The sequence below is a fragment of the Hordeum vulgare genome, unplaced genomic scaffold (genome assembly GCF_904849725.1).
Source record: "Hordeum vulgare subsp. vulgare unplaced genomic scaffold, MorexV3_pseudomolecules_assembly, whole genome shotgun sequence".
Taxonomy (NCBI): Eukaryota; Viridiplantae; Streptophyta; class Magnoliopsida; order Poales; family Poaceae; genus Hordeum; species Hordeum vulgare.
Window position 1 is genome coordinate 167,853 of NW_025422508.1, and position 10,758 is coordinate 178,610.

Consider the following 10,758-nt stretch of genomic DNA (forward strand, 5'->3'; position numbering starts at 1 on the left):
TGAGGTCATCCTATATATCAATCTTCGTTTCCGGACCATTCCGGAAACCCTCGTGACGTCCGTGATCTCATCCGGGACTCCGAACAACATTCGATAACCAACCATATAACTCAAATACGCATAAAACAACGTCGAACCTTAAGTGTGCAGACCCTGCGGGTTCGAGAACTATGTAGACATGACCCGAGAGACTCCTCGGTCAATATCCAATAGCGGGACCTGGATGCCCATATTGGATCCTACATATTCTACGAAGATCTTATCGTTTGAACCTCAGTGCCAAGGATTCATATAATCCCGTATGTCATTCCCTTTGTCCTTCGGTATGTTACTTGCCCGAGATTCGATCGTCAGTATCCGTATACCTATTTCAATCTCGTTTACTGGCAAGTCTCTTTACTCGTTCCGTAATACAAGATCCCGCAACTTACACTAAGTTACATTGCTTGCAAGGCTTGTGTGTGATGTTGTATTACCGAGTGGGCCCCGAGATACCTCTCCGTTCACACGGAGTGACAAATCCCAGTCTTGATCCATACTAACTCAACTAACACCTTCGGAGATACCTGTAGAGCATCTTTATAGTCACCCAGTTACGTTGCGACGTTTGATACACACAAAGCATTCCTCCGGTGTCAGTGAGTTATATGATCTCATGGTCATAGGAATAAATACTTGACACGCAGAAAACAGTAGCAACAAAATGACACGATCAACATGCTACGTCTATTAGTTTGGGTCTAGTCCATCACATGATTCTCCTAATGATGTGATCCCGTTATCAAGTGACAACACTCGCCTATGGCCAGGAAACCTTGACCATCTTTGATTAACGAGCTAGTCAACTAGAGGCTTACTAGGGACAGTGTTTTGTCTATGTATCCACACAAGTATTGTGTTTCCAATCAATACAATTATAGCATGGATAATAAACGATTATCATGAACTAAGAAATATAATAATAACTAATTTATTATTGCCTCTAGGGCATATTTCCAACAGATACCAATGCCAACTTGGAACCTTTTGAGAGTTCATTTCAAATGTTTTTTAATTTCATGGTCTTATAACTCAAAATAATCAGTAAATGCATGAAAAATAACAAATGAAGTCAGAAATGGTTGTCAATTGATGATGTGGCTTTGAATGGTGCATTTTGAACACAGAAAAACTATGGAGTTCAAATAAGTTCAAAAAAATGAAATCCCTTTATAACAGATGAGTTTCCGTATGAAACCCTGATACTTCGAAAGAGATTGTCCGTTCTGTACACGAAGTGCATCCAGTTTTTGCCTCTAGTATTATTGAAACTAAAATTATATAGAATTTTGTTACAAACTTTAATAGCAAAAAGAATTATCATAAAAGAAAATAAATAAGTAATTAGAATTTTGTTCAAAACATTAAAAGCAAAAAGAATTATCATAAAAGAAAATAAATAAGTAATTAGAATTTTGTTACAAACTTTAATAGCAAAAATAATTATCGTAAAAGAAAATAAATAAGTAACTAGAAACAAAAAAGAAAGCAAAAAACAGGATTTTTTTTTTAAAAAGTGCCACCTACATGGCCACCACGACCTGCATACGACTAGAAACCCATTACTAGGGCCAGGATGCAGGCCCGCAGTAGGCCCAATAGGCCCACAAGCACAGAGAGTGATTTTTTGTGGATTTCATCATGACTTTTATTATAAATAGGAAATATCAAGTGCCCATTTGTCGGAAGAGGAATTAGATGGCATTCCGGCAAAACAAAGCCCATTTTTTATGTCATTGCTCCATAAATGTAATGTTAAATTACTTATGATTTGGTTTAACTTTCAGTCCGTCGGAATTCCTCGTGCGACTTTTAGTATGTTTTTGATAGACGAATCCCAATTATTATCGTGGGAGTCATTTCCTATTATTCTTCTCCCGATATATTACTTGGTATAATGCATGAGAAAGGGAGAGGAAACGGCCAGTACTTACGATCAAAAAATCAGAGGGAGAATCCCGACTGTTGTTGTGGGGGTCGCTTCGTCTTCCTCTTCTCGCGATATATACCTTGTTATAATGCACGAGAGAGGGAAAGGAAGCGACCAGCACCAACGGTTGAAATGTCGGAGGAAGAATCACGAGTGTTCTCGTGGGGTCGTTGCCCTCTTCTTCTTCATCTTCTCACGATATATATATCTAGGTATCATGAGCAAGAGAAGAAGAGGAAGCGACCAGCACCGACGGTAAAAATATCAGAGGAAGAATCCCCTCCTTCATTCCCGCGTGCTAGAGATTTTAATAATGCACACGGGAATGAAAAGAGGAGCGATCATCACCGAAGATCAAAATATTAGTGTGAGGGAATGTCCACCAACATACACCAACATATCAGTGTGAGGGAGTGTCCATCAATATAATCTCACTTTATGTGCTGCATGTGCTGATTCAAAACAGAACTTCACGGGCTGGTGCGTAGAGCAAAAGGAAATACTTTGCTACCCTTCATATTGGGTTCAATCTTTCACATAACTATGGTAGGGCCATGGGTTTCAGGTATAGCTTTTCTTTTGTTTCCTGCTTTGTTTCTATTACTGTTGTCGTGTTCTTGTTTTATCCTGCTTGGGGCTTGGTCTTTTAGTTTTGAACAAATGCCCGTTATATTATTATTACATGAAACACATCGCACATATATAAAAAAACGGATCCTTTTATTCATCACAACAAAGACAACTACAGGCCCACAGGGCGACTACATAGGATCTTCTGGAGTAGAACAGACTACTCGATCCCATCTTGTTATTCGAATTGGAAACAAACACTGAAAATAAGAACACTAGCCTCTATTGGTTAGAGTGGGCGCACGTAGACACCAAGCGCATCAAGATATATCCCACTGCGCGCAAAGAACCCAACGATGCTACTATTCTTCTGCACGGCTATGGTGAAAGGGGTTCCCTTCGCTTCTCCGAAAGGCCCGTACGTCTTCACATTCGTGATAAATTTCAAGGAAGTTATTATGTTGTGTCGGTCTTTGTCATAAATGCCGAATGTTCCAGAAACTTCCTTCACAAACTCAGAAGCGCCGAGCACAAACTGCATTGGAACGAAAAAGAGAAGTACGATTAGTGGCTTATATATGCAAGTGCGAAAATTCCATAAATATTTCTTCGGGGTCCACTGACCGTGTTTTGATTTCCTCCCGAACCTCCCCATGGTCCAGCATTGTGCTTCTGTCCAGTCTGGTCAACATAAGAAAATTTGATTGAATCAATAATTGAGCCGCTGCTAACAGTGATGCTCTCTAGTCGCCTTGGTACTGCCTCTAAAATGTCTTTATCACCCCCTCCATTTCCACCCCATGGTCCAAGCTTTGTGAGAAGGCTCTACATGATATAATGATTATATGATGTTTTGTTTAAATAAAAGGATCAATTAATGTGGGCAAAAATTGATAGCTATATCTTGAAATAAATACGTGCGGTATTCAGCAAACCTCTGATTTCAACACGGGGCAAAACCCATGGATAGTGAGTTCTATGATGTTACCGTCGCTCCTTTGTTCATGGAACTTTTTGTGGATGACACCGTTTGCCATTGCAAACTGTCCCGTCCCACCAACAATAGCCCACTCGCCTTCTTCAACAGATATCCCCATCACTTGAAGCGTTGACCCCTTAAACCTGTACAATGTTCATATATTGTTAGTACATGTATCATGCACCCAAATAGACTGTAATAGGGTACTTCCTAATAATAGAATCAGATGTAATCTAACTATAATGTATATGAAAATGTGTCACTTGACAAAGATATATAACCGTGTTTTCTAATTTTGCGACAACTAATGTATATATAACCATGTGTTTGTGTGTGTACGCACCTTTCAATCTCAAAGGTTATGCTGAAAGTATTCTCCCAGTTACCAGCATAGATATGCAGGCCTTGCGCACGCGCAACGACAGTGGCGCCAGGGCTAGGGCCATCACATATCGACCAGTTGTTAACAACAGTCGAACCCAAACCAGTAGTGGCATTGGAGTCTATTATAACTGACTGATTTTGGTTTGAACCGAGGGGCGTGTGGAAAAGGTACAGGTTGCTGAAGTTGAGCTCAGTGATCTCTACAAACGCGGCGGAGGGAGTTATCTGGAAATTGGCCATGGTGACTGGTGAGTTGGGCGGGGCTCTGGCTCAAGAGATGATGTAGGCTTATGAGATGCTAGTATTGCTGTGTGTGATAACAGGAAGGTTGGGAGTGTTATTTATAGATAGCCAGGGCCAATGCAAGCGTGTCTAGGCTTAGATGGAGCGCCACATCCCACGTGTTTTGTGCTTGTGAGGATCAGCCATGTGTACCATGAACACGCTAGGATACGTACAAGGGGAGAACTGTTGGTGCTGACTCACCGTTGTGCATCACGAGCAAGGGAATCACTCGTTTTTAGATATGATGACAGTAAGAAATAAACGCTCGTACGGGTAACTCATACTGTACCTTAGATTTTGGTGTGGTGCGCTTCATTGAAGTGGCGGAGCTTGGTGGGTGTCAGCCTAGGCCATGCCCCCCTGGGCTCAAAGGAAACAAGCCTATATCCATTCATGTTAGGTCTATTTTTCGCTACAAATCAGTTAAAAGTAATGAGGTCTGCCACCCCTCCCATGTTTTTGGCTCAAGCTCTGCCATTGTTAAATAGCGATGACGGTCAAGCCAAGCAACCAGTTGTGTCAACACGACCGACAGAGTGGGTTTCCCGCCGACGTGACTGTCTAATGCTGGCATGAGGACGGAGGGCAGCCCATATGTATGTTGTAGTTAGTCATGTTGTTGTCAGGTCCAGTCATGACTGTTTGGCATTGAACGGGCGTGGAGACCAGGATGCGGCATGGGGGGCGCTCTCAGCCGGCGCACCGCTTCAATGTTGGCTGTACTGAGAGGCCCCTCCTTCTCTAGGTTGGCATGAATGTGGCAGAGAGAGCTGAGATGCGTTGGCACATGAGATGTTTTTGGGTGGACCCAAGGTGTCCGATGCTTACGTGGCTGCGGTCTGGATGCCCACAAAGCCTTTTGGTTTGCATTCAGTTTTGTAGGAAAACGGACAATCGCACTCGTGTACGGACAGATGTGATACCATGTTGGATCGCAAAGTGCGTCGAGACCGCCCGGGCTGGACGCTTGTGGGCGGTTTGAGAGTCCATGTTGTAGATACCTTTATTGTGCAATGGTCCTTATATGCATATTTTTAGTAGTACTTTGGTATATAAGATTTAGTTTCGAAAGTCTACATGGTAAGTTGTGGAATCATATGGAATGGACCATGCAATAAAGAGCTGAAAATGATTACTACATGTCCAAGACAAATAGGGTCGTGCATCAGACATTCCCTTCACTAGTAGAAAATAGGGCTTCAGACCAAGGAGGAAATCCCATTAGTCCCGGTTCGTGGGGCCAGGGCGCCGGCCGGACATCATGGGCCATTGGTCCTGGTTCGTGTCACCCCGTTGGTCCCGGTTTCATACACGAACCGGGACCAATAGGCCGGCAACCGTTCGTATCCCCTTTCGTCCCGGTTGGTGGTTCAAACCGGGACTAAGTGGTGGTGGCAACCGTTCGTCTCACCCCTAGGACGAATTTTCCGCGGCGTTCTATGATCCAAGGTTATGAAAATTGCATATAGTGATCTCTCTAGGTTCCATTGGATAGCAATATGCACTTTCTATATAAGTTCCATTGGATAGTTAATTGAGGGTTTCTTGCATTGGCCATAGTTAGTTCTAGTGAAACAATTTTCCTTATTGCATATTTGCACAACCGTGGGAGAATATATATACATGTCATAGTTAATTTACGGTTTCTTAATCAATTCATAGGATATGAAAATTGCATAGGATAGCAATATGTTTCATTTGAATCCTAAAAATAAATTTCTGTTGTAGTGAAACTACACCGTCGCCGCCGACATGGACGAGATCACCATGAGCGACTCCGTCGCCGCCACGTCGCACCCGGAGTTCGGCGCGCAAGTTCAAACAATGGATACCACCGCGACATCAACGACGAAGTCGACGATGCCGAGGAGGGGGAGGGGAGGACGAGGCAGTGGAGGTGGAACCGGAACCAGTGCCGCAAAAGAAGGGGAGGAAGAGAAAACGGGCAGCAAACGCCAAGCCGGCCGAACCCCGCGTCAAGTGGACGTCCAAGGAAGACGAGTGCCTTGCCGAAGCGTGGAAGACTGTCAACACCGATCCGATCACCGGCGCGAACCAGAACAGCGAGACATACTGAGGGAGAATCAAAACTACGTTTGATGAACGCAATTTGGCCGACCCCGACTTCGCAAACATCCACATGGACCGCGACAAGAAGGCCATGGCGAATCGCTCGTCGACGATCCAAACGTCCTGCAACCACGTGGCATGGAATCGTGGAGGAGGTCGCAGCTCGCCCGGAAAGCGGCGCCAACGTCTGGGATCAGGTATGCCCACATTTGGCCGGCCCTAGTTCCTCACGTCGTCGCATGCTCTACCGACATGTTTTGTCCGCCGTCTTGTGCAAATGCTTGGGATGTTTGCCATGTACCGCGCCAACAACGAGGACCAAGAGTTCAGGTTCCTTCACGAGTTCTCCAGGATCGACTCGTGCGAGAAGTGGAGGAAGGTTCGGATCGCCCTCAACAAGGCCGAGGAGACCTATAACCCGAACGCACCTGCCCCGGCTGCGGCAGAAGGGCGCCAGATGGCACCAAAAAGGCAAGGGCGGCGAGAGACGCGGTGCCCGCTGCCCAGCGGCTCCACGCTTCGATCGAGCAATGCATCGCCGACGTCAAGAGCAACGCTACTAGGAGGGAGGAGAAATCCGACTCGCGGTGGTCGGCGATGATGATCAACGTCGCTGGAAAAAAGAGGAACACCGACCTAGAGTTTATGATGAGGGTAGACACGTCGACGATAGATGACAAGGTGAAGGTGTGGTACATAGTACTGCACGACCTCATCTTGAACCAGATGACAGCGCCCATGGCAACCATGACGGCGACCGCAACCACAACCATAACGGCAACAACAACCACAAACGCAACGACGACCACGACGATGGCGGCCAGCCACACAGAGGGCACGCCAACCGCGAGCCCGACTACGCTGACGACGGACAGCCCTGGGGCGCCGATGATGAGCCCGTATACGCCTGTGGAGGATCCGCACCCCGCCGAGTTGGCTGTCTGAGCCGTTTTTATCCTTTCCTTTCGACCGTCGAACTATTGGTGTGTTTGATCGCCGAACTATGACACTGATCGCCGAATTCGCGGCATGTTTTTGGACAGCGGGAAATAGGAATTTTAAAAACGTTGGCATCTGGGTGCCGAAACCTGGTGGCGCGGCAGAAAACTCGCTCGCTCCCAGGCTAAGAATAGTGCCAACGAAATATCAGAAAGGCTATCGCTAGGGCGGACTGGGAGCCAAATGGCTCGAGATGCTCTTACTACATGAGTTGCTATAAATTGCTAAAGTTAGAATGATTTGCTGATCTCGGCACCGTTTACATGCATATGTCACTTTATAGTGTATCCAGATTACATGACCCTTGTTTGTAATGCTACGCAGAAGGCCTGAGCTGATGTGATAGCTTGTAATCACTGATGGATTTCATAATAGAATTTTAACTTAATTACTGATGATAAGATGAAATTAATCTTCAACCAAGCAAAAAAATTCGGTTACATATACTTGGATCGACATTGTAGCTTTTAGTAGTTTATCTTGCGACTGTGCATCCATGTCGGTACCAGAAAGATCAAGCATGTGATGTTCACCGTGCATGCATGTTCACGAGCAAGTAGTAGTTAAGCTCTCGGCTGGATTACTCAACTAGCTTGATAAGAATATACGAATATGCATGTCAAACATTCAACTTGTGAATATTCTTTTAAGAAAAGGAGGAATACCCCGTCCTCTTTATCAAATCGATGCATATAACTGTTTATTATATTATTGCACATAACCCAATTAAACAACTACATGGATCAATTCCAAGCAACCTGCATAGCAACACTGTGGCTACACCTACCATCTTAATAATGTGCCCAACCATATATCAACACGTCTATTCCGATGGCCTCAACAAACCACGCATCTGAAATGACTGACCGACCTTTTTAAGCCGAAAGCTCAGCCGGTTGTGTCACCAATGTGGCGACATCGGCTGAGAGCGCAGTTGCCGATAGCTCAGTGGCTGCCGTAGCCTAGATCGACAGATTTCGTATGCACAGATCATGGTGGACTCCTGTAGCCCCATCCTGCACTCTATCTCTGAAGAGTTGGTGGAGGCGAAGGCCGAGATGCTTGCGTATGACGCGGCCATGAAGGCCAAGAAGCAGAGGTAGAGGATGTCGGGAAAGTTGACTTTGTTGGCTTTTGAATGTGCGTATGCAGCTGTACAGGCGTGCCTACGCGATTCTTGCTTTGGCCGGCTATTTGACGGAACTTGCGTAACTAGCGACACGAATAAAACTGATCGATGGATTAGATGGCTAAAGGCCCGTGTCGAGCCTTTGTTTTGTATTGCTTTTCGTTTTTCTGGTGTTACAATCAACACCCCTAGGGTGTCTTTTATACACGTCCACAAGGGACTATGAAAATAGACTAGGACTAGGAATCCTAATACTACTAGAACTCGGTTTGGCTTTCTTTCCTAATCCTAAAGAAACAACACGATTAACTTCTACATTCACCTCCTTAATCTTGTTGCTTGACTTCACTTCTTGCACTCCGACTTTCCTCCTCATCTCGATGAACTTCTGTCGACCGAGGGACTTGGTGAAAATATCGGCAAGTTGGTCTTTCGTGTTCACATGTTGAATCTCGGTCAACCCTTCTTCAGTGCACTCCCGGATATGGTGGAACCGGGTATCTATGTGCTTGCTCCTTTCGTGATGAACTGGAACTTTGCACAACGAGATTGCAGCTTGGTTATCGATCTTCAGTGACACCTTCTGCACCTCCCGCTTTGCAAGAATAGCTAGGAGTCTTCTCAGCCACACTGCTTGACAAGCCGCCGTGCTTGCCGCTATGTATTCTGCCTCGCATGAAGACAATGCCACCACCTTTTGCTTCTGAGAATTCAGCTAATCGGATTCGGGCCAAGGTAGAAAACCATGCCCGTTGTGCTCTTTCGGTCATCAACATCACCTGCCATGTCACTATCTGAATATCCACGAAGGATCAATCCTTCCTTTCCCTTTCTGTACATGCAACCAATATTAATGGTGTCTTTCACATAGCACAAGATTTGATTGACCGCGCTGATGTGCTCGGTTGTCGGATTCTCCATGAAACGACTCACGATCCCGACTGAATAAGCCAAGTCAGGTCGGGTATGCACCAAATATCTTAGGCTGCCCACAACACTTCGATACATTGTGGTGTCCACCGGCGGATTTGAGCAACGCTTGCTCAACTTGTGACGTTGGTCCATTGGAACTTGTGTCTCGTAGCAATCGGACATTGCCACACTTTTCCAATAACTTGACCGCATAAGCCGAGTGACATAGGGAAATCTCTCCGGAGCTTTGCTTCACTTCGATGTCCAAGTAATAGCTGAGGAATCCCAGATCACTCATGCTAAACTTGTTCTTCATTTGCGTCTTGAAACGTTCAATTTCTTGTACACTATCTCCAGTGATAATCAGATCGTCGACATAAACTTCAACTAGCAGGTTTGAGCCTTTGGAGTTCTTTGTATAGACTGCGTACTCGAGGGGACATCTCTTGAACCCGAGCGAGACCAGACTTCGGTCTAACTTTGAGTTCCAAGCTCTTGGCGCTTGCTTCAACCCGTAAAGTGCCTTCTTGAGCTGGTAAACTTTCCCTTCTTCGCCTTTCTTCTCGTAGCCGAGGGGTTGTTCCACGTACACTTCTTCTGTGAGATCGCCGTTGAGGAAAGCGGATTTAACATCCATATGACGAACCTTCCAATCCTCTTGTGCTGCCAAAGCTAGGAGCACTCTCACCGTCTCGATTCGAGCAACCGGTGCAAACACCTCATCATAGTCAACTCCTTGACGTTGTACGTAGCCCTTTGCAACGAGTCTTGCCTTGTACTTCACAATGGCACCCTCCGTGTCCTTCTTTAACTTGTAAACCCACTTCAAACCTATCGTCTTTTGGTTTGGAGGTGGGGTTACCAAAGTCCACGTGCCATTGCTCTCAATTGCCTTCATCTCCTCATCCATGGCCTGCGTCCAGCTAGGACTTTTGCTCGCCTCTACGAAGTTCGCCGGCTCTCAACTCTGAACAGACATAGTCCGGAGTACTCGAGCGTAACTGGCTTTGTGTACTTGTAGTCTTTCTTGAGGGTCTTGTAGCGACGAGGCCCTGAGGAATCCGTTGTGGCTTGCGAAGGAGGCGACACAAATTGTGTCGGTGTTGATGCACTTGAGGAAGACGGCTGAGACCTTGGTGTGTCATCGACATCCGTGTCGTCGGCGTAGTCGTCGTGACCGTGACCATCATCTTGATTGTCGTCGTCACTATGCGCCTCGTTGTCGATGTTGTCGTCGAGATCTCCGCCTGTGTCGTGCGCGGCGTTGTCGCCATCTCCTTGCGACCTATGCGCGTCGTCGTCGGTGTCGGCACCATGATGATCACTACCATTGTGGTCACCTTGGTTGGGCGTCTTGCCAACCACCTGGACATCCTTCCCTGCATCATCATCAGTTGGAAATTCAACTGCAAATATGTTACTGTTTGGAGCATCGTCGGCTGTGGCGCTCCAATTCGACGC

At 45.9% G+C, this 10,758-nt stretch overlaps 1 protein-coding gene across 1 annotated transcript; it reads right to left on the bottom strand.

Moving 5' to 3' along the window:
* Positions 1 to 2,672: 2,672 nt before the first annotated feature.
* Positions 2,673 to 4,228, bottom strand: LOC123418459 (mannose/glucose-specific lectin-like). The gene is made up of 4 exons (XM_045107003.1): positions 3,862 to 4,228; positions 3,475 to 3,661; positions 3,164 to 3,364; positions 2,673 to 3,074 (listed from the first exon to the last, which is right to left on the bottom strand). The coding sequence occupies exons 1-4, from the start codon at positions 4,140 to 4,142 to the stop codon at positions 2,829 to 2,831; spliced, it is 915 nt and encodes a 304-aa protein (XP_044962938.1). The 5' UTR covers positions 4,143 to 4,228; the 3' UTR covers positions 2,673 to 2,828.
* Between the last annotated feature and the right edge of the window lie 6,530 nt (positions 4,229 to 10,758).

What these genes read in the sequence shown, in the direction of transcription:
- LOC123418459 (XM_045107003.1), bottom strand. Translation starts at nt 4,142, where the DNA reads ATGGCCAATTTCCAGATAACTCCCTCCGCCGCGTTTGTAGAGATCACT. An exon ending in ATAACCTTTGAGATTGAAAG is followed by an intron (nt 3,662 to 3,861) that starts GTGCGTACACAC and finishes AACATTGTACAG; the next exon opens with GTTTAAGGGGTCAACGCTTC. An exon ending in GCCCCGTGTTGAAATCAGAG is followed by an intron (nt 3,365 to 3,474) that starts GTTTGCTGAATA and finishes TATATCATGTAG; the next exon opens with AGCCTTCTCACAAAGCTTGG.